The sequence below is a fragment of the Camellia sinensis genome, chromosome 1, assembly GCF_055761805.1.
Source record: "Camellia sinensis isolate YWXY chromosome 1, ASM5576180v1, whole genome shotgun sequence".
Classification (NCBI taxonomy): Eukaryota; Viridiplantae; Streptophyta; class Magnoliopsida; order Ericales; family Theaceae; genus Camellia; species Camellia sinensis.
The window spans coordinates 97287028-97310024 of NC_138961.1; the positions used below are offsets into that span (position 1 = coordinate 97287028).

General features: G+C 36.0%; 1 protein-coding gene across 3 annotated transcripts in view; it reads left to right on the top strand.

The window, feature by feature from the left end:
• The window catches only part of LOC114261127 (valine--tRNA ligase, mitochondrial 1), a 48031-nt gene that overhangs the window by 13657 nt on the left and 11377 nt on the right, over positions 1-22997 (top strand). For 2 of the 3 annotated variants that reach the window (XM_082881186.1, XM_082881190.1), the window contains 5 exons: positions 80-482; positions 967-1218; positions 1304-1804; positions 4696-4791; positions 5864-5965. In XM_082881186.1, coding sequence (XP_082737312.1) covers positions 80-482; positions 967-1218; positions 1304-1804; positions 4696-4791; positions 5864-5965 — 1354 coding nt within the window. The remainder of the gene's footprint in view (positions 1-79; positions 483-966; positions 1219-1303; positions 1805-4695; positions 4792-5863; positions 5966-22997) is intronic. The other variant, XR_014336820.1, reaches the window with a different exon arrangement.

A 22997-nucleotide genomic window follows, 5' to 3' on the forward strand; every position in this document is an offset into this window, starting at 1 on the left:
CCTGCTTGAGTGTGCATCTTTCAGCATTATAACTATTCCTGTTTCTATAGTAATAAATTATGTATGTCAAACATCACAGATGGCTAGAAAATATTCGTGATTGGTGCGTCTCAAGGCAGCTTTGGTGGGGGCACCGTATTCCTGCATGGTATGTGACATTGGAAGATGATGAACTTAAAGAACTTGGTGCATACGATGACCACTGGGTGGTTTCTAGAAATGAAGAAGAGGCTCGAACAGAGGCTAGCCGAATATTTGCTGTCAAGGAATTTCAGATTTCTCAAGATCCTGATGTCCTGGATACCTGGTTTTCTGCTGGTCTTTTTCCAATATCTGTGTTAGGTTGGCCGAATGATACAGATGATTTAAAGGCATTTTATCCAACTTCAGTGCTTGAAACTGGGCATGACATTCTCTTTTTCTGGGTTGCACGTATGGTGATGTTAGGAATTAAGCTGGGAGGTGATGTGCCTTTTAGAAAGGTGAGTGAATTTTTTCGTTTCATGTATGGAGCCATGTTACGTAGGCCATCAGATGTTAGGTGTCAGATGACTTACAAGTCATCAACTCTAGTGATGTTTGCTTTCTGCTTTATTTTGACTACTCATTCAAATCATGCTGAAGGTTCTTCCACTGTCATTAGTCAGGTGATAACTGCGACCCCTCATATTGGTTTGGCGGGTTGGGCATGCTTTTTTTGGCTCTGTGAGGAAATGTAACTAGAAGTTTAGAATAGCATCCATTAAAGGCTAATCATAAATTTGATTTTCATGAAATGGCCAAGGCCTTAAAAAGAAGCAAAATGAGAAGTGTTGTAAATCAAGGTTCAAGAGAAAGATTGGGGAAATGGTTTTTACTTTGTTCCATGTTTATTTAGATATACTGGCCAATAATTTTTGATACCTTCACCAATTTTCTATTAAAATAAATGAAGCAGATTCACAGATCATGTCAAACTGTCTACAGGTTTATTTGCACCCCATGATTCGTGATGCACATGGACGTAAGATGTCCAAGTCTTTGGGAAATGTTATTGATCCTCAAGAAGTAATCAATGGAATAACCCTTGAAGCTCTTCACAAAAGACTAGAGCAGGGCAACTTGGATCCGACAGAATTGGAAGTCGCAAAAGAGGGCCAAAAGAAGGACTTTCCTACGGGTATTCCCGAATGTGGTGCTGATGCTCTTCGTTTTGCCCTTGTCTCTTACACAGCACAGGTGCATGCTTTTCTAAGTACCTTTTTTTATTAGATTTTACTATGCTTCTTTGGTCAATTTAGTGACTTCTCTCATTTTGTCCTAGACTGATAAAATCAATCTGGATATCCAAAGGGTTGTTGGGTATCGTCAATGGTGTAATAAACTGTGGAATGCAGTGCGATTTGCCATCAGCAAACTTGGAGATGATTACACTCCTCCAACGAATATAGTTCCAGATGTCATGCCATTTAGCTGCCAGTGGATTCTCTCAGTATTGAACAAGGCCATATCCAAAACTGTGTCGTCACTAGACTCATATGAGTTTTCTGACGCTGCTAGCGCAGTGTATTCATGGTGGCAGTTCCAGTTGTGTGATGTGTTTATTGAAGCAGTCAAACCTTACTTTGCCAATGATAATTCAACATTTGCATCTGCGAGGAGTTTTGCACGAGACACCTTGTGGGTGTGTCTAGATAATGGACTACGGTTGCTTCATCCGTTTATGCCTTTTGTTACTGAAGAATTATGGCAGCGTCTCCCTTCATCAAGGGGTTGTACAAGGAAAGAATCAATTATGATATGCAATTATCCATCGGTTGTAGAGGTGAGAATTTATTCATATTTGTAGAGTCTAACATATAGAATAACAAATGATAGCGATGTACGCTTGGGACCAACCTTTTAATTCTTTTGAGATAAAAGTGTCTAGTGTATGGAGTTAAGAGTTATGCTTTGGCGGAGAGAAAATAAGGGAGGAGAAGATAATTTTTTTAAATCTCTTATTTTCTTATGCTTTTTGGCTTAGGAGTAGAGAAAAAGAAATAAGCAACAATTTTATTTTATTTTTAATTATCTTTCTTTTCTATAGAGAATCTTCACACATATCCTACATTACACGGACTCTTTGAAATTTGGGAGGTACCCATGTCAACACGACATGGTTACGGGTGCACGATATGGCCGGGATACGGCTCTTTACAAATGGATACGGCTCTATTTTATCCTAAATGCAAAAGAAATGAAAGAGAGAGCCAGGAGAGAACTTGTCGCTGGCTTTGATCTTGTGTTCGATGACTTTGACAAGCGTGGCCTCTTCGATCCTTTGTCGCTGACTTCCCCTTCGACATCGAAGTCGAAGCCGAAGTGCGATCTCAATCTCGTCTTCCTTACCCCGTACTCCTGTCGATCTCTCGATCTCTCTATCTCTCTTCTCTCTCTCTCTCTCTCTCTCTCTCTCTCCACTGTTCTTTACTATTTTTATTTAAATATAATGACTCTCTCTCTCTCACCTCACTATTATTTAAAGATAATAATAACTCTCTCTCTCTCTCACTCTATTACTTTTAAAATAATAACTTTATAAAGATAATAATTTAATTTAAAAATATCTTTATATTGTATTTAATTAATTAAATATTATTTAAAAATATTTTTATGTTGTATTTAATAAATTGATAATTTAATAAATATTTTTTAAAAATAACTATTTACCGTATCCTCGTACCCATATTCAAATTTGGATTCATATCCCTGTATACTCCATTTTCAGTTTTAAGCTGTTCGACCCTTAGATATGCACCCGCACTCGATATCCGTACCCTAGTCCGTGTAACGTAGTACATATCAAGAAATTTGGAGGAAAGTTAAAATCTATGAGGCATAGATACTTCTAGAAGGGAGATATATCCGTATCGAATACTGATACTCCTCGATTACTTGTAGATCTGCAAAAGTTTCTAATACTTCAAATTTCATGTATACGAAATTTTACAAAATTGAAATTGTAGCATATCTTGCATAACATTATAGTAAATATTTTTTTAATACTTTGCTTACTTATTTGATAAGAAGAACATAGATAAAACCCTACTATTTTAGAATTTGTCGAATGGATGTATCATGTATTTTTTTCATAACGTGTTTTTATTGAAATATTTTTAATACCTATTCAAATTATAAAAGGTAAACTAGCTGCTAGCTTAAATTAATATTTAATTCTTAAATATTAGTATTCTGTATTAGAAAATTATAGTTGTTTCTCAGTATTCTTGCACTTGTATAACTCACTGCTAAAAATTTAAAGATATTCTTTTTCACAAACATATCCTAGCCGTACCCGTGTCCTTCTTTTTAAAGTTTTCTCGTATCCATATCGTATCGTATCTGTATCCGTGCTTTCTAGTTTTAAATTTAAAGTTATGCACAAGGTACAATACAATCAAATATTTTTCCCTTAATACTTTTTTCCCAACCAAATGGGAAAAGGTGCTAATTTATTCTCTCCCTTCTTTCCATATCTCTCTCAATTATTTTTTTCCTTCTATTTCTCCTACCGAATATAAATAATAATTGACCCATACTTGAGATATATATGTGTTGATGATTTGACTATTGAGATGGACTAATTTAAGCAAAACTGAGTGCATCAGATAAGTTGTCTCAACTCAAGGATTAGATGATAGTGCAATACATTGGACTAATTCTTGATGTCAGTTTGTATTACCCAATGGATAACTAATATTTAGCATGACATCGAGAGTGGCAATACACAAATTATGTCTATAGATAGCAGTAACCATAAAAATACTGGAAATTTATTTACTTTTTTGTTTGATAGAACCCAAAGGTACATCTTCAGCTTGATCTTCTTGCACTACAAAATATTATGTGGGTCGGTTGAATGAGTTATTGATGAATTAACTTTTTGATAGTGAAAAGGGGACAAGTGCTTAGTTAATGTTCATTTTCACTCATTTGATTAGGTAGCCACTAATTGGTCATTTTTGTGTTGTAAACTGTAAGATGTGTCCATATTATTGTTTCTTGCATTGTTTTGGTGGCATTTCGAGTTGCTTTTTAGGTTATTTCTAGGTGGAGAAGTGGGATGTCATGGCATATAGGTCAATATTAAGCTGTGTTGGGCCAAGCCATGCCATAAGCAATACCTATTTTGGAACCTTGTTCTTTGAGCTAGAATTTTTTGTTGGTTACCCTGCCAATTTTAACAAATATAAATGTCTGCAAAGTAGGTAGTAATTTTTGGCATAGAAGAAGCTTTTGTGCGACTTAATTTAATGTTGGTTGGTGTTTCAAGTACTTGGTTTATTCTTTTCATTTTTTAATGTTGTTATGTGCTTTCTTATGGAAGTCACTGAGCAGACTTTCACTTTGAGTTTATCCTATATTGGGGCAAATGTTGCCAAATTTCCTAGGTCAGTGTATTTGAATTTAATGTTTATTCCTAGATATACTCTACACTACACATTTCATTGAGTGGTGGTCCTAACGATTTGGAAAAATCATGTTGATTGTTAGCTGACATGTTAATTTGCACTTTCTTTCTTTGTTTGGGCCTATAAACAAAAGACTGACTAGATGATGGATCTGTTGCTGTTATATTTATTGTGTATCATTAGTGGTGGTAATAGTCTTTCTGAATACTAAATAGTAACATCAATTAATGCTCCTGCTTGACTTTTGTTCTACTGTTTGCAGTGTTGGACCAATGGTAGGATAGAGTATGAGATGGATATGGTTGAGTCTGCGGTTAAATCACTCAGGTCATTGATGCCTGCAAAGGAAAGGCATGAAAGTTAGAGCTTTGAATGATACTGTCTTGTTACCTTATTTTTTTTGTTTTTTTTTCTTCTTTTGTTTTTTTTTTTTTTTTAAAACCATTTTTTTTGATAAGTTATTTTGTTAAAGCATCTAAGTTTTTTTTTTAATTTTTATTTTTTTTTCATTCCTCATTCAAAATATTTCAATCATTATTTTATGAAATGCCTATGGTTATGCGTATTGCGTCAGGTATGATTATTATATCGCTTCTAGTTGTATACAACAGTTGTTTTCCATGGATTGTTATGACAAGCTTTTAATGTTGTAAATATGGAAATGAATCTTTCATGCAAGAGATTTATACTTTTTGGACAGTTTTAAATTTTCTCCTAGAAAATCTTTCTCGATTTTTATGCATTGGCAGCAGCTGGTATGCATAATACATACAAGTATTCATCAGTTTGGGTTGTTCAATGTGAAGAACTAATTGGATAAACTAAACAGTGTTGATTTGTACTGTATCTGTTTATCAACTTTTGGTTATGATGGTGCAAACTTGTTTTATTTATTCATGTTTTTTTTTTAAATAGAGATTTTAATATTTGTTTCATTTCTAATTACGTGTTCGATAGACAATAAATGATTAATCATGCAAAGTGGAACGCAGAATTATTGTTGTTCTTGTTTTTGGTCTTTGCTTTTTTCTAAAGAGGGATGGCATAACAAGAATTAAATGGTGATTTGTGATTTAAGGGCTTATTTTGCCTTTGCCTTTTCTAGGCGTTTTGTCTCATTGTACAGGACTTCTTGTTCTCTTGTTGTATCTTTGTTTTATATTAATAAATCTCTTTTTTATTTCTGATAATAGATGCCATGTCAGTGCTGTATATGTTCTGTATCTTCATTTTGTTTAAAATATAAATAGCAGAGTTAGTTCAGGTTTTCTGAAATTCAAATACTGAGTCATTGTGATTCAGGGAGAATGGGTAGGAATTAGGATCCCACGTAGAACGCAATATTTAGAATTTCTAGCTGGTTAAGAATATTGTTCTGAAATCTTTTTTAGAATATCGTAATAATAGTGGCAAAATGTTATTCTTTTTTCAGGCGAGCTGCTTTTGCACTCTGCCGAACCGATGCAGTTGCAGAGACTGTCAAAAACCGTGAACTTGAGATTTCCACTCTTGCTGCTTTATCATCTCTGAAGGTATGTACACATTATCTGTTGTTTTGCGGGGTTGGTGTGATGTTTTCAATTGGTATGCTAAGATTAAAAAGGAGTCCAAGTTCTCGAGTTTGGTTTGCTTAGAGCAAAGCTTGGTAGTATTCATGGGTCAAGCTTGAGTCTAAAATTCATGGTTATTAAATGTTTGAACAAACCTCAATCATCTCCATACTCAGATTGATCTAGCTCACAAGTACTGGTAATTTTGTAAAAATTGTAATTTAATAGATCCATTTATGTTGGTAATGTGAAATTTCAACAAATTTCACTTGATTTTTTATTTTTTTATGCTTACTTGCTAAAGTTTCAGAAGACCTGATCCTGCTGTGAAATGCCTGGTTCATTTTGTACTTTTGTTACATTATAATAGCAAAGTTTTGAAAGCTGTCTTGTACCTGAAAAGTGAAGTCTCAACTGAAGTGCAAATGAAAATACTGTAGCCATTGTACTTCTGAGTGTTGCCTATATACTCTAGTAAACTATAGCATCTTTTATAGAAAGCAAATCAGGCTGAGCCATCTCAGAATCTCATGCAATGATGCCTGGTTGTCAAGCTGAGCCCAAATGTCAGAAAATATTTATTGAACTTGAGATAATCTCAATCAATGATTTTGATAAGTTGAGCTGGGCTTGAATACCCTCTTACTCTGCTTGGTGTCACTGGTATATGCTCCTGGATATGTGTTTCTTGAATCTTCATAACTGTTCATTCATCCTTTCTTATCCTTTCTTAGAGGCACCTTGATTGGATCTATGTAATTACTTATACACTAGTTTTTTTTTTTGTTTTTTGTTTTTTGTTTTTTTTAAACTTGTATAGGAAAGTATGCTTACAGATCGAGTTGGATGGTTGCCTTCTTAAATTATTGTTTATTTTGGTTTTTTGGGTAAAAATGATGGACACCCCTTGACATTTCAAATATATGATGGACACCCCTGGACAAGACCCTAAAACTTCATGGACGTTACTAACTGTAACGATTTTTGCTGATGTCAGCCAAATGATGTATGATATTCCGATATTGCCCTTCTTAAGTTTATAAATCACATACACCCCTTCACTTTTGACAAAAATACACAGACATCTCCTGACATTTGACCAAAATACATGAACACCCAGCTTATTTAATTTTTTGAAGTCAAATTATTAGCATACGTTATTAATTATAATAAACGACAACAACCAACAGTACAATGGCAAATGTCTCTGTTGCATTTGTCATATTAATTTTTGAATGAGCAATAAAATTGCTCTTTTATCATTTATTTTATTTTTTTATTTGACTTTTTTTGGATTAAATAAAAAGAACAAAAATAAAATAAAATAAAATAAAAAATTAAAGGGTATGAGACTAATTTTGTTGGAAATATTAGAGTGTTGCAAATAGCTCCCACTTTATTGCTTAGGACCCCCAACTGTTAGTTATTTATTTATTTATTATTACAATATTAAGCTTATATGAAATTACTAAAAATGACAAGTCTTCAAATGGGATACCCATTTCATAATTAGATTTGAATCCATCAGTCAAACCATAACATAATATGAGTTTAGAGCACCCACCTCCACCAAACCCACACATAATAAGAACTCAAAACCCTCGTTGTCTTTGTTCAAGCGAATTCAGCATCCCTTTGCATGAGTCAAGCCTTCTCCGGCTAGACCTAGTTCGCATGAGTGAAGCCTTATTTGATTGCACCCAGTTCGCATGAGTAAAACCTTTTTCGGCTAGACACATATCAAAATCCAACAACCCAATACAATGAGAAGAATGAAGTATGACAATATCAGCTCAGAAGATGTTTACAATTTCGATGTGGTTCGCAGCTTGGATGAGGTTCACCGTGTAATGTGGAGTTTTTCAAATACAAGAAAAAATTAATAATAATGGTTCGACGTTTTTTCAATAATGAACTCCCGAACATATGCCAACAACTTGGCAATATAGGGCCGAATTAGAGGTAGTAATTCCGCAACATCTAACTGAACAAAATTTGTTCGGCCGTAGCAAATCGAACATCCTTCATATGTTCGGCATCTTAGTTTGTTTGGCCGGATAGTTCTAAACAAATAAATTTTGCCTATTACTAAAATAGATCCCATAGGCATTCACAAAACAATTAGCAATCAACTGATTATTTTTGAATTCATAACAGAACCTTATACCAAAGCATTAGATCAGATTAAAGATAGTAAATTTCAAAGAAAAATAGATAATTTTTTTGCAAACAGAAGTCAGTTTTCTTACAATTGAACAAAGATTACAATAGTCATCCTTACAGAATAAAATTAAACTAATTGAAACAGAATTCCAAAAAGAAATTTGCAGTGATATTCCCAATGCCTTCTGGGAACGGAAAAAACATATTGTTTCTCTTCCTTATAACTAGACTTTGATGAAAGGTATATTCCAACCAGAGCTCAACTTAGCCAAATGAAAAATGAGTATTTAAATTTATGCAAAACAAAAATAGATACTCTTCTCCAGAAAAAATTAATCAGACCAAGTCACTCACCTTGGAGTTGTACAGCATTTTATGTTAACAAAAATGCAGAAATCGAAAGAGGTGTGCCAAGATTAGTTATTAATTATAAATCTCTTAATGATGCCTTGAAATGGATTAGGTATCCAATTCCGAATAAAAAAAATCTTTTAGAACGATTATAGGATGTTATATTTTCTAAATTTGATATAAAATCAGGATATTGGCAAGTTCAGATAGCAAAGCAAGATCATTAGAAAACTGCTTTTACAATACCTTTTGGACATTATGAATGGAGTGTTATGCTTTTTGGCTTGAAGAATGTTCCATTTGAATTTCAACATATTATGAATGATATATTCAGCCCATATACAGAATTTGCAATCTGTTATATTGATAATGTTCTTATTTTTTCATCATCTATTGATCAGCATATCAAACATCTTAATATATTTAAGCATGTTATTATCCGAAATGGGTTGGTGATTTCTGCACCAAAGATGAAACTCTTTCAAACAACAATACGATATTTGGGCTACAATATTCACAATGGCACTATTATCCCTATTAATAGAAGTATTGAGTTTGCATCCAAATTTTCAGATGAAATAAAAGACAACTCAATTACAGAGATTTTTTGGTAGTCTGAATTATATTCGCGACTATTATCATCAGTTATCTTAGGATGCTTCTATTCTTTATGCCAGACTTCAAAAAAACCCTTCTCCTTGAACACCAGTATACACAACAGCAGTACAAAAAATTAAATTAAAGGTAAAACAACTCCCATGTCTTGCTTTACCTCATTCAGAATGGAATAAAATATTTGAAACGGATGCCTCTAATCAAGGTTACAGAGGTATCCTTATACAGCTTAACCTTACAAAACAGCAAGAACTTTCGTGTTTCAAATCAGGAACCTGGAAAGGTGTAGCCCTAAATTATCCAATATTAAACAGAAATGATTACCTATTGTCAAATGTATTTTAAAATTTTAGTACGATTTTCTAAATCAACATTTTTTACTCGTAGCTAAATAGATATTTAAAAAAGATGTTCAAAATCTTGCTCAAAAGCAGAAATTTGCAAACTGGCAAAGTTTATTATCAGCATTTGACTTTGATATTGAATATATCAACGTTGAACAGAATTCTTTACCAGATTTTCTAGCTCGTGTATATTTATAGGAATCATGACCAGCAGAGACTGAGGCCGTTGCGGCCACGGTAGAGCATCTAGTCCTTATGCTCACCAGAACATATATTCAACAGAATTCCCAAGGCTTCAGACCTCGCCAAACAGTACAAAAGGGGAATCCAGCCAATCGGCTAAGGATGTCTTTCTCTCTTCTCTTGAACAGTATATGTCTAACAGTATTATTGAGGAAACATTCCTCTATATTGAACCAACAGTTGGAAAATGGATGTCAGATCCATGGGAAATTAAGCGGCGTTATTTTACAACTCTTAACAATTTCCTCCCCATTTTGACCAGTATCATTATATCTATGAATAGATATTGACGAAAAAGCTACCATTGAATTTCGTCATACTTTACATGACACTAATAAAGTGGCTAGCCCAATCTAGTATAGCAAAGCTACGATCCGTAGTATCATGCCCATTTCTACTTGGGGCATTCATCTGCATACTACCAGAGCCTTGGACATTCGCAATCGTGAATCCAAATACAGTTATTGGGATTACATCAATGCTTTTACTATGTTTTCTACTACCAGAATCCCATCCAAAATCAGTCTTGGTTCATCCGCATTGTCCCAGATGTCCTCAAAAACGATCTTCCCGTCTGGTTTCTCATTTGGTGGGATAAATTTGGGATACAGTTAAATGTTTTACCAGAACCTATCCGACAGACTTTTAATGAGTGGCAGATTACCTACTCTTGTTTACCAATAAATAGGGATATTTCCATGACTAAATCCTTGGTCCATTATTATTCGATTTGGTATACCATGGATTTGGAAATAGGGTTTCCAGCGTGATCAACATAATAAAATCCCACGACTCAAACGAGTCTTTTTTGTGAGATGGTGGCATAAAGGTATGGATGCCAATCAAACAGAATTACTCCAGAGCATCCAGGCTCATAGTAAGGCCTGCTGGGATGCTGTCCTTAAAGCCATCCCAGCATCATTAGAATCTAACAATTCGTTTTTATAGATTCAAACAGAATTCCGCCATCAGTACCCGGATTTATCAGAAACAGAATTGCTTGTTAAAATTATGGATACCACCACTACCACCTCACCTATTCCACTAAACCTAACCCACTACACCACTACCACCTCACCTACTCCACTAAACCTAACCCACAACACCACTACCACCTCACCTACTCCACTAAACCTAACCCACTACACCTACATCTATATAATGAACCATTTGTAATAGACAAAATATCAATCAATATATGAATCAATAATACAATTCTCTTTATACTTTGAATTCTAACATGGTATCAGAGCAAGGTTAACAACCTAGTCATTCTGCTTCACCGGCGGGCGGCAGCCTCGCCTTGGCCGCCCGCCGGACCTCTACACATACCTTCCATCCGCTGCCACGAATCCCATAACTGAATCATCGGAATAGTCGCCGTCGTCCACGGCTTCACCGGCGAGTCGAGCTGGCTCATTCAGCTCACCTCCGTCCTCTTCGCCAAGTCCGGCTTCGCCACTTGCGCCATCTTCTTCTTCCATGCACACAGCATGTTTGCCTGCCCTTTGTTGATGAGGTCAAGGATGCAAGGACACCCAATACACAAGAAAATGGAAGAGATATGGCAACCGCGCTGGCACCCATTTTTTCCAACCAGAAGCTGCTCAAGAAAACAAAAGTAGGCAAGCATGCTGACAATGACGAGAACAGGCACTTCCTGCCAAACCCTGTATCCATTAATTTCCATCTGCGGGGTTCTATTTACTCCAGTACTTGGATTTCGAACACTTCGAATCCGTAAAAGTGTGACTGGTAAGTTTTGAACCTCTTGCCTGCACACATCACAGATCTTGTTACCTTTGATGCTACACCATTTCACAGCACATTCTTGGTGAGCCAATGCAAGTTCGCCTTTACAGCTGCACCTCCATCAGAAGGATCTGCAAAACCTTTGGCCTAACCATGGTTCTCTTTTTTTCATCTCTCTTTCCTTCTCTCACTCTCTCGGCAGCTTTAACAAAAACAAATAAAATAAAATAACAATAAAATAAAATAAACAATACCCACACATCCGACTGCACACTGCTCCACGTTCCCACCAAACCTGTATAATATATTATACTCTCTTATCCTTTGCCATATTACCTTTATTTATTTTATTTTATATTCCCTTTTCCATTTAAAAAAACAAAAAAAAAAAAAAATAAATAAATAAATAAAAAATATATATATATACAGATTTGCACACCAAACTTTCCTTTATTTTATTCATGTCGGGGCTCACCCCGATCACCATTTTACATAAAAAAAAAAAAAAAAAACCAAACAAACAAAACAAAAAACATCCACAGGCGGGATTTTGCTTCTCTACTCTGCCACAGGTCTCTTCTTCTTGCCTCCGTCCTGGACGGCCCTTGCCGGTGTTGTCTCCGTGTTTCCTTGTCCACCGAGCACGTTCGCTCCCCCATACTCCTCCACTGCAGCATATGGCGGCCCTCCAAATCGGAACATAACGGTGGCCTTCCGCTTAAGCTCCTTATTTTCTGCCTTCAGCACACTTATCTCTGCTCGCGCATCCTTATACATGCGTTGGAGCAGAGCCAGTTGGGCGTTTAAATGCTGCACTTCATTTGTCCTACTCTGCAGCCGGTTCGACAAGTTTGTGACCGCCGTCATGGTTTCCACACATGACTTCAAAGTATACTGATTGGCCTCCACATCCGACTGCACTGCCATTCTTTGCTCCACAGACCGCATCGGAAAGTTCAACGGAGCAAACTCCGGGGCGCTTGGTTGAGGTTCCAGTGCCACCGCACCAGTTCTCTCTCTTGTTGACTCGTTGAGGTCGGGAAAGAGAGTGAGCAGACTCCGGGACGAAGAGGCCATTTTCTAGGCAACAAAGTGTTACGGCCTATCTCTCTCAGCAAAACGAAGAGTTTTTTTCAGAGGTTTTTCGCAAGTTTTTTCTCAGCCTCTGCCTCAGTCTCTGCCTTCGTCTTGGTTAAATAGCCGAGGCAGACACGCGCATCGCGCGCCTCTTGACGCCAGACGACAAACCGGGCGCGCCAGCCAAGGCGCTCACGTGCCTCGCCATCATGTCCGGCACACCTTTTAATGAATTGGGCACGCCTTTTGATGGCACGCCTTTTGACAGATTGGGCACACCTTTTGAGGGTGCGACTTTTTAGGGGTCCGACAAGACTCTGTAAACTGTCCCGACATTGATTCCGGTTAGCTCCTTTATAGGTCCGACAAGACTCTGTAAACTGTCCCGACATTGATTCCGGTTAGCTCCTTTATGGGTCCGACAAGACTCTGTAAACTGTCCCGACATTGATTCCGGTTAGCTCTTTTATGGGTCCGACAAGACTCTGTAAACTGTCCCGACATTGATTCCGGTTAGTTTCTACAAGGGTCCAGCAAGACTCCGTAAACTGTCACAACATTGTCTGCTACAACGGTCCGACATGACCCCATAAACTGTTTTCTACAACGGTCCGACATGACCCCATAAACTGTCTTCTACATCGGTCTGACACCGCCATCCAGTGTCCTCTACACCGTTATGACACCCCCATACAGTGTCTTCACCAATGGTCTGACACGACCATACAGTGTCTCCTATCCTCTTTTCTTTTATGTATTCGTCTATTTTCTGTTTTGTTCCTCTCTTCAAACTCAAGTTGGTTAGTTTCTATCCTCCTTGAGTTTGCGGGGGGCTGTTAGAATTTACCATCACCTACCACCACTATCACCTCACCTACTCCACTAAACCTAACCCACTACACCACTACCACCTCACCTACTCCACTAAACCTAACCCACTACACCACTACCACCTCACCTACTCCACTAAACCTAACCCACTACACCTACATCTATATAAGGAACCATTTGTAATAGACAAAATATCAATCAATATATGAATCAATAATACAATTCTCTTTATACTTTGAATTCTAACAATATGAAGGAATAATTCCTTCAATATTTAACCAGGGCTGACACTTCCATGAAATCTGTCACCAGTAGCTAGGACCTAGACCTTGATAATCCAGAACAAGATGACAATGAGCTCTTTGTGCTCGCCGGAGAAGCTCAAGATCCAGTTGAAAATGAACCCAACCTTCCTGATTTTTGGGATTCGTTGACCAAACTCATTGACGACAAACTTGACAAGGAAAAAGACAAAAAAGGAAAACGCAAAGCCTGATTGTCTTCCATCAGCAATGCCTTCTAGCAACGTCGGTACAAAAAGACTACCAATAGTGAACCCACTTTTAGAAAAAACAAATTCCTTGTCTTTCATTCTGCACAGGAACTTGCAGTTGTCTCGCTCCAGGACAAAGAAGATAAGGATGCTGAGTCAAAAGTAGATTCCTGCTCAGACTAGAGGATAAGGATAATCGACTCCATTCCATTTAGGACACGCCACCTGTCCTCTACCTTATCTTATTTTTTCGTTTCTTTTTCTATAAATGGGATAGCTTCACCCTTGTTGAAGCAGAATGTGTAAGCGTGTAATCAGTTTGTTAGTGTGTTCTCTCTCTCTCTCCAGTGTACTCGTATTGTGAAGAAATAAAATTATCAGTATTATTGTAAGTATTTCTTACTTCTTGTATATTTATGTATGTCAATTGATTCACTTGTTAAATTGCATGAAATATTCCATCAACAACATCGTAATTATTAATTAAACCTTTTAAACGACAAATATTTGCAGCCATCTATCCTCCCTGCCTTAGAAGAAATTAACTAGCAAATAGTGCTTACAGAATAGCAAATCCAGGAAGAGATCTGCCAGTTGGCGGCCTATATCCGGCCTCCACCCCAACAGTAAAATAGTTATGAGACTATATATGTGGTAATTTAAATCTAATATAATAGTTATATGAATAGTGATATTCCTTGGTTTGTACTTAATAGGGATTGATCAGGACTAAGGTTAAGTGGGACGTCACCCAAATCGCGTATAGGTTAGAAGAAAAAGGTGCAGTGATTTTGTAGAGGTCTGTTCCCTTGTAAAGCGTTGACATACGTGCTTAGCTAGAACCCGGTTAGCACCTAGTTGGTATCAAAGCCAAGTTTATTACGTTTGTATTATTATTATATTTCATTTAAATTCAACATATATGGTCACTTGACACTCGTCATGACTACCGAACCTTCAACCATAACAGTAGCTTCCACATCAGAAGCAGTAGAACTTGTACCATATCAAGATGTTAGGGAAGCTTTAGATAAGTGGACTATCCCAAATGTTAAACCAGATACAATCTATAAAATTGGAACTTTTGATTTTTCTTGTAAAAAGATAATAAAAACATTTGAACATGCAATAACATTACAACATAATGATGAAGTTATTAAGTTACTTCATGTCAAGGATTTAGCACCCTTTTTTAGAAAATATAAGTATATACATAGAGGATTAGTTCAGATAGCCTTTAAACGCTTAACCTTGTAAGGTCAGAACACCAGTATTCAGTGCACCCTACGAGATGGTAGGTGCCTTGATTGGAAAGCCTCTCTCATGGGAGCCATCGAAACCAGCTTATCTTATGGATTTGTATATTTTAACATTTATCCTAATCTGGGTGTATCACTCTTAGATCCAAACCTTTCTGAAGTCTTAGAACTACGAGTTCTTACTCATGGTTACCAATATCTACTAGGAACACCCCCTTTATCAACAATTTTTAGGATTCATTTAAAGGTTTTAACAACCTCAAATTCTTATACCAGACAACATAGTGAATTAGGACATATTGTCCTAATAGACACTAACCTCTTTAGCTGTCACGTAGTCGTCCCAAGAAGGATCCCTTGCCAGAATATTACTTTTCCAGAAACATGGCAAATTTCGAATGCTGTACCAGCCAGACCTATTATATGACAAACTATTGATCAGGTCGTTCAAACGCAAGGAGGGAATGCATACCTCAATTTCCGTAGACCATTAACCAGGAGTATGTCTAGTGCCAGCTTTAGAACTACTCCTTCCTATAGAGAAGATCTACCTGAGTCATCTAGACAATCTACCTCTGAAACGATAGAATCAGTATTACAAGGTATGCCTTCTACACCTAGTGATCCACCTGTAGACATTGTGATTCAAGGGATCCATATATCAGAAAATCAAATACCTCATTGGGTGTATGAAAACAGAAAGCCTTATAGCCCAAGTGTCAGCGATATGAATTTTGAAGTTTAATGGATTTTACTCCAGGCGGTGAAGTTCGAAAATATCTTAACCAAGATCTTATGTAACCTAAGTGCCAGGAGTTTCGAACATGGTATTTCAATTACCATAACTCTCAACAGTTACAGAAACTTAAGAGCCAATGTTATCTTCATTTAGAAAAACATCAACAACTTAGATGTTTTTCGGAGTGGAATTTTGAATTTGCCACTGTAATGAACTTACTTCCAAAACCTCAACTCAATATCTTAGATGATATACATAAGACATGGTTAACAGCTGACGGACAAAGTATTAAGTCTATACATCCGCCTCATCAGTCATTAGAACTAGCACCAAGCCTAGCTTCTTGTTCAAGTAGTTCCCTGGTTATTACAGCTTTTGTAAAAACCACCTGAAACAACTTCAGCAAAAACAGATATTGTTCAACTCAATGATCTCATATACCTCATTGAACAAAATAATTATACAAATCTTCATTTCCAAACTGTAGGAAAACAATTAACCAGGATTGAAGAATCCGTTACCGAATTAGTAATCAGACAGTAAAATCCAAACCTGACTCCATCATTCAACTAGTAAACATTAAACCACCTTTAGAAATATCTAATTTCAAACTTTGGTCAACCAAACAGGATAGTGAATTTATGGATGCTTTTATTAACAAAATGAAAAATATTCAAATCGGGCAGTCCAGTTCTCAAATTGATATGCTTTCTGAACAGCAACCAGCTATTCCTAGTGATGAAGAGGACCTTTCCTGTCACAGATTCTTGAAATCTAAAGTAATTTCCAGGATATTTAGTCTGTTAATAAAACCAATTTTCCTCAACAGAATTCCAATACGAGGAGTATAAGACGAGGAGTACACTGGAGAGAGAAAGAGAGAGAGAACACATTGACAAACTGATTACATGCTTGCACACACTTTGCTTCAACAAGGGTGAAGCTATCTCATTTATAGAAAAAGAAACGAAAAAATAAGATATGGTAGACGACAAGTGGCGTGTCCTAAATGGAGTGGAGTCAATTATCCTTATCCTCTAGTCTGAGTAGGAATCTACTTTTGACTCAACATCCTTGTCTTCTTTGTCTTGGAGTGGAATAGCTGTTAGTCCCTGTGGAGAATGGCAGACAAGGAATCTGTTTTTCTGAAAGTGGGTTCATTTTTGGTTATCTTTTTGTACCGACGTTGTTGGAAAGCATTGCTGATGGGAGACAGTCAGGCTTTGCCTTTTCCTTTTTTGTTTTTTTCCTTGTCAAGTTTGTCGGCAATGAGTGTGGTCAACGAATCCAAAAAATCATCAAGGTTGGGTTTTTCTTCAACTAGATCTTGAGATTCTCCGGCGAGTATAGAGAACTCATTGTTATCTTGTTCTGGATTACCAAGGTTTGGGTCCTAGCTACGGGTTACAAATTTCATGAAAGTGTCATCCCTGGTTAAAGATTGGAGTACTGATGTTAGAGTTCTGTTTGAATCTGTAAAAACAGATTCTTGGATTCTGATGATGCTGGGATGGCTTTAGGGACAGCATCCTAGCAGGCCTTACTATAAGATGCTCTGGAGTAATTCTGTTTGATTGGCATGGCATCTATACCTTAATGCCACCATCTCACAAAAAAAGACTCGTTTGAGTCGTGGGATTTTATTATGGTAATCGCACTGGAAATCTCATTTCCAAATCCATGGTATACCAAATTGGATAATAAAATGGACCAAGGATTTAGTCATGGAAATATCCTTGTTTACTGGTAAACGAGAGTAGGCAATTTGCCACTCATTAAAAGTCTGTCGGATAGGTTTTAGTAAAACATCTAACTGTATCCCAAATTTATCCCACCAAACGAGAAACCAGTTGGGAAGATCGTTTTTGAGGACATCAGGGACAATGCGGATGAACCAAGAGTGATTTTGGATGGGATATTGGTAATAGAAAACATAGGTAAAAGCATTGATGTAATCCCAGTAACTGTATTTGGATTTGCGATTGCGAATGTCTAAGGTTCTTACCGTATGCAGATGAATGCCCCAAGTAGAAATGGGCATAATATTACGGATTGTAGCTTTGCTATACGGGACTGGGCTTGCCACTTTATTAGTGTCATGTAAAGTATGATGAAATTCAATGACAGCTATTTCGGTTAATATCTGTTCATAGATATAACGATACTGGTCAAAGTGACGAGGAAATTATTGAGTTGTTAAATAATGCTGCTTAATTTCCCATGGATCCGACATCCATTTTTCAGCTATTGGTTCAATATAGAGGACTGTTTCCTCAGTAATACTATTAGACGTATACTCTTCAAGAGAAGAGAGATGGACATCCTTAGTCGATTGGCTGGCTTCCTCTTTTGTATTGTTTCGCGAGGTCTGAAGCCTTGGGAATTCTCTTGAATATATGTTCTGGTGAGCATAAGGATTGGATCCTTTGTCGCGGCTGCGACGGGCTCGGCCTCTGCTGGTCATGATGCCTGTAAATATTCACGAGTTAGAAAATTTGATAAAGAATTCTATTCACCTTTGATATATTTAATATCAAATTCAAATGCTAATAATAAACTTTGTCAGTTTGCAAATATCTGTTTATGAGCAAGATTTTGAACATCTTTTTAAATATTTGTTTAGCTGTGGAACAATCAACTCTGAGTAAAAAATGTTGATTTAGCAAATCATCCTGAAATTTTAAAATATATTTGACAATAGCTAAACATTCCTGTTTAATAGTTGGATAATTTAAGGCTACACCTTTCCAGATTCCTGATGTGAAACGCAAAAGTTCTTGTTGTTTTGTGGGGTTAAGCTGTTTAAGGATACATCCGTAACCTTGATTAGAGGCATCTGTTTCAACTATTTTATTCCATTTTGGATGAGGTAAAGAAAGACATGGGAGTTGTTTTACCTTTAATTTAATTTTTTGTACTGCTGCTGTGTGTGCTAGTGTCCAAGGAGAGGTTTTCCTAAAGTCTGGTATAAAGAATAGAAGCATCCTGAGATAACTAGTGATAATAGTCGCGAATATAATTCAGATTATCAAGAAATCTCTGTAATTGAGTCTTGTATTTTGTTTCATTTGGAAATTTGGATGTAAACTCAATACTTCTGTTAATAGGGATAATAGTGCCATTGTGAATATTGTGGCCCAGAAATCGTATTGTTGTTTGAAAGAGTTTCATATTTGGTGCAGAAATCACCAACCCATTTCGGATAATAACATGCTTAAATATATTAAGATGTTTCATATGTTGATCAATATATGATGAAAAATAAGAACATCATCAATATAATTGATTGCAATTTCTGTATATGGGGTGAATATATCATTCATAATATGCTAAAATTCAAATGGAGCATTCTTCAAGCCAAAAGGAATAACATTCCATACATAATGCCCAAAAGGTACTGTAAAAGCACTTTTATAATGATCTTGCTCTGTATATGAACTTGCCAATACCCTGATTTTAAATCAAATTTAGAAAATATAACAGCATCTTATAATCGATCTAAAAGATATTTTTTATTCGGAATTGGATACCTAATCCATTTCAAGGCGTCATTAAGAGGTTTATAATTAATAACTAATCTTGGCACACCTCTTTCGATTTCTGCATTTTTGTTAACATAAAATGCTGTACTGTACAACTCCAGGGTGAGTGACTTGGTCTGATTAATTTTTTCTGGAGAAGAGTATCTATTTCTGTTTTGCATAAATTTAAATACTTTTTTTTCATTTGGCTGGGTTGAGCTCTGGTTGGAATATACCTTTCATCAAAGTCTAGTTCATAAGTAAGAGAAACAATATGTTTTTTCCGCTCCTAGAAGGCATTGAGAATATCACTGTAGATTTCTGTTTGAAATTTTGTTTCAATTAGTTTAATTTTATTTTGCAAGGATGACTGCTGTAATCTTTGTTCCATTGTAAGAAAATTGACTTCTATTTGCAAAAAAATTATCTATTTTTCTTTGAAATTTGCTTGGTCTTTAATCTGATCTAATGCTTTGGTATAAGGTTCTGTTATGAATTCAAAAATAATCGGTTGATTGCTGATTGTTGTGTGAATGCCTATGGGATCTATTTTAGTGATAGGCATTAAAAGACACAAAAAAGGAGTCCCTAAGATAATGGTCTGGGACATGTTTCTGATTAAAACGAAGGAAGTTAGAAGACATATTCCTTGGTTACAAATAAGAACTTCTAGTAATTTATATTTAATTTTCATAGGATTACCACTTGCACTAGTAATAGATTGGGTAGTTTTCTGAAAATATTGTGTAGGAATTAATCTTTCCTGAATACAGTTCATGTTAGCTCCACTGTTAACAAGAGCGACAACATCTTTGATAATAAAATTTGTTTTAATAATAAAAGTAATTCGAATATACTATTTCTGGAAAGTAACTTGATTTATTAACATTAAATACTGATTATTTGGTGTATCCTGCTGTTCTGGATTGTCATGGATAGCAATACCTTTATCTTTTTGTGCTGGTTTGGCTAACTGGTGTTTTAATTAGTTAATGTTTGTAAAAATTCATTAAGTAGCATTTTGGAGATGTTTTACTTCTGTTTTAAGTGCATTAATCTCCATCTTGATGTCTTGGATTGTTACGGGGTTATCAAGTGAAGAAGAGGATTGTATACGATTCATAACCTTTTTCATACTATAATGTTCTATAGGAAGAGCTTCCTCAATTTTCTGATTCTGATAACATATTTCCAAAAATTTTAATTTCATCTCTGGATCTTTGATCTAGTCTACCAAATCTAACATAGATTTTTGATCATTGGTTAAAACATTAACACTAGGTCTTCCAATATCAAGACCATTCATTTCAACTATTACTTTCCAATAGTTGGATTCAGTTATCGGGTTAAGATTACTCGTTTTGCATGGACATAATTCTGGAGAGTCTGATTCAGTTTTAGACTCAGATGGTGAGTATAACTCAGCCAGTTCTTCTCTAGAATTGGTTTTTGTATCTTCTTTTGAAAGAGTATTTAAAATCTGTTGTTGGAGATGTTCATCTAGAGGCATCTCATTAAGTTTCTGTTTAAGCTTTGTTCTACATCGATTAGCATAATGTCCTGTTACTCCACATTTATAGCAAGTAATTGTAGATTTGTCTTTCTTTGGATTAGATGAGGATTTCTGTTTGCCCTTGGTATATTTTCAAGGCTTCCTTTGGTAAGGTTGCTTTGTAGTTTTATAATTTTTAGAATAAGATTTGCGGGAGTATTTTTGATATGGTTTTCCTTGCCTTTGTTTTTTGGCTTTGGATGGATACTGGATTTTGGTATCAAATGCAAATTGATCGCAAAATTCTCCGAGTTCTTTGTGCCTAGTTAAATTATGTTTCTTCATAAGATACTGGAGTTTTAAGGTTATTACACAAAGAAAGACCTTCTTCTATGATGATGCCAATGAGTTGGCCAGAGGTATATTGGGTGTAAGGAATAGCCATACCATTATGACGATCCCTAAGTTTCTTATGGATTTTTTCTGCATAAAGGTTAGGAAGGCCATCAATGAATTTGACTTTCCAATGCACTGCTAGCGTTTGTTCGTCGCATAACTTTAAGCATAAAAACATCTTTATACCATCTAAAATGGGTTAATGATGGACATCTAAGGTTTTGTAAAAGCTCTCGGCTTCTATCACTGGTGGCTACATCTGGTCCTACAAAGTGATGTAAAATAGTCTGGGTAAGGGTGTAAACGGCGTCTTCCGTTTGTCTAATAGGATCGGTTTCAATCTTAAAGGAATTATGAACTTCGTTCTTTTGAGAGATAGTGAGAACATTATCCCACTATTTAAGAATACCGGTAAAACCATTAACAAAAAAATAGGCAATTTGGATGTCAGTATTATCATTTTGTTTAGATACAGTGCCGTACATAAGAATTTGGTGTATGGTTTCAAAAATTTGATATTCAGATTTACCATCAATATTCCATTCATAAATGGTTTTACCATGGTAAGATTTCAGGGAATGGAGGAAATCTTCTTCATAGAGATTGTCCTGGGGAGTAGGTCTGGAATAATAATACTTACTGGGTCCTGTTAAAGCCATTCTGGAAGTCTGTTGGGGAAAATAGGTTTTATTAACAGACTGAATATCTTGAAAATTATTCTGGATTTCAAGAATCTGTGATAGGGAAAGGTCCTCTTCATCACTAGGAATAGCTGGTTGTTGATCGGAAAGCATATTAATTTGAGAACTAGATTGCCCGATTTGAATATTTTTCATTTTGTTAATAAGAGCATCCATAAATTCATTGTCCTGTTTGGTTGACCGATGTTTGAGATTAGATATTTCTAAAGGTGGTTTAATGTGTACTGGTTGAACGATGGAGTTAGGTTTGGATTTTACTGTCTGATTTTGTACTAATTCTGTAACGGATTCTTCAATCTTGGTTAATTGTTTTCCTACAGTTTGGAAATGAAAATTTGTATAATTATTTTGTTTAATGAGAGGTATGAGATCATTGAGTTGAACAATATCTCTTTTTGCTGAAGCTGTTTCAGGTGGTTTTACAAAAGCTATAATAACCAGGGGACTACTAGAGCAAGAAGCTAGGCTTGGTGCTAGTTCTAATGACTGAGGAGGCGGATGTATAGACCTACTACTTTGTCCTTCAGTTGTTAACCATGTCTTATGTATATCATCTAAGACATTGAGTTGAGGTTCTGGAAGTAAGTTCATTACCGTTGCAAATTCAAAAAACAATTCCGGAAAACATCTAAGCTATTGATGTTTTTCTAAATGAAAATAATATTGGCTCTTAAGTTTCTCTAAGTGTTGAGAGTTATGGTAATTGAAATACCATGTTCGAAACTCTTGGTACATAGGTTGCATAAGATCTTAGTGAAGATATTTTTGAATTTCACCACCTGGAATACCACTCCGGATCGCTAGGTGGCTGACTAGGCGGTCTAGAACCTTGTAATATCGATTCTATCGGTTCAGAGGTAGATTGTCTAGATGACTCAGGTAGATCTATGCTCGTTGTCTTTGTTCAAGCGAATCCGGCAACCCTTTGCATGAGTCAAGCCTTCTCCGGCTAGACCTAGTTCGCATGAGTGAAGCCTTATTTGACTGCACCCAGTTCGCATGAGTAAAACCTTTTCTGGCTAGACACATATCAAAAT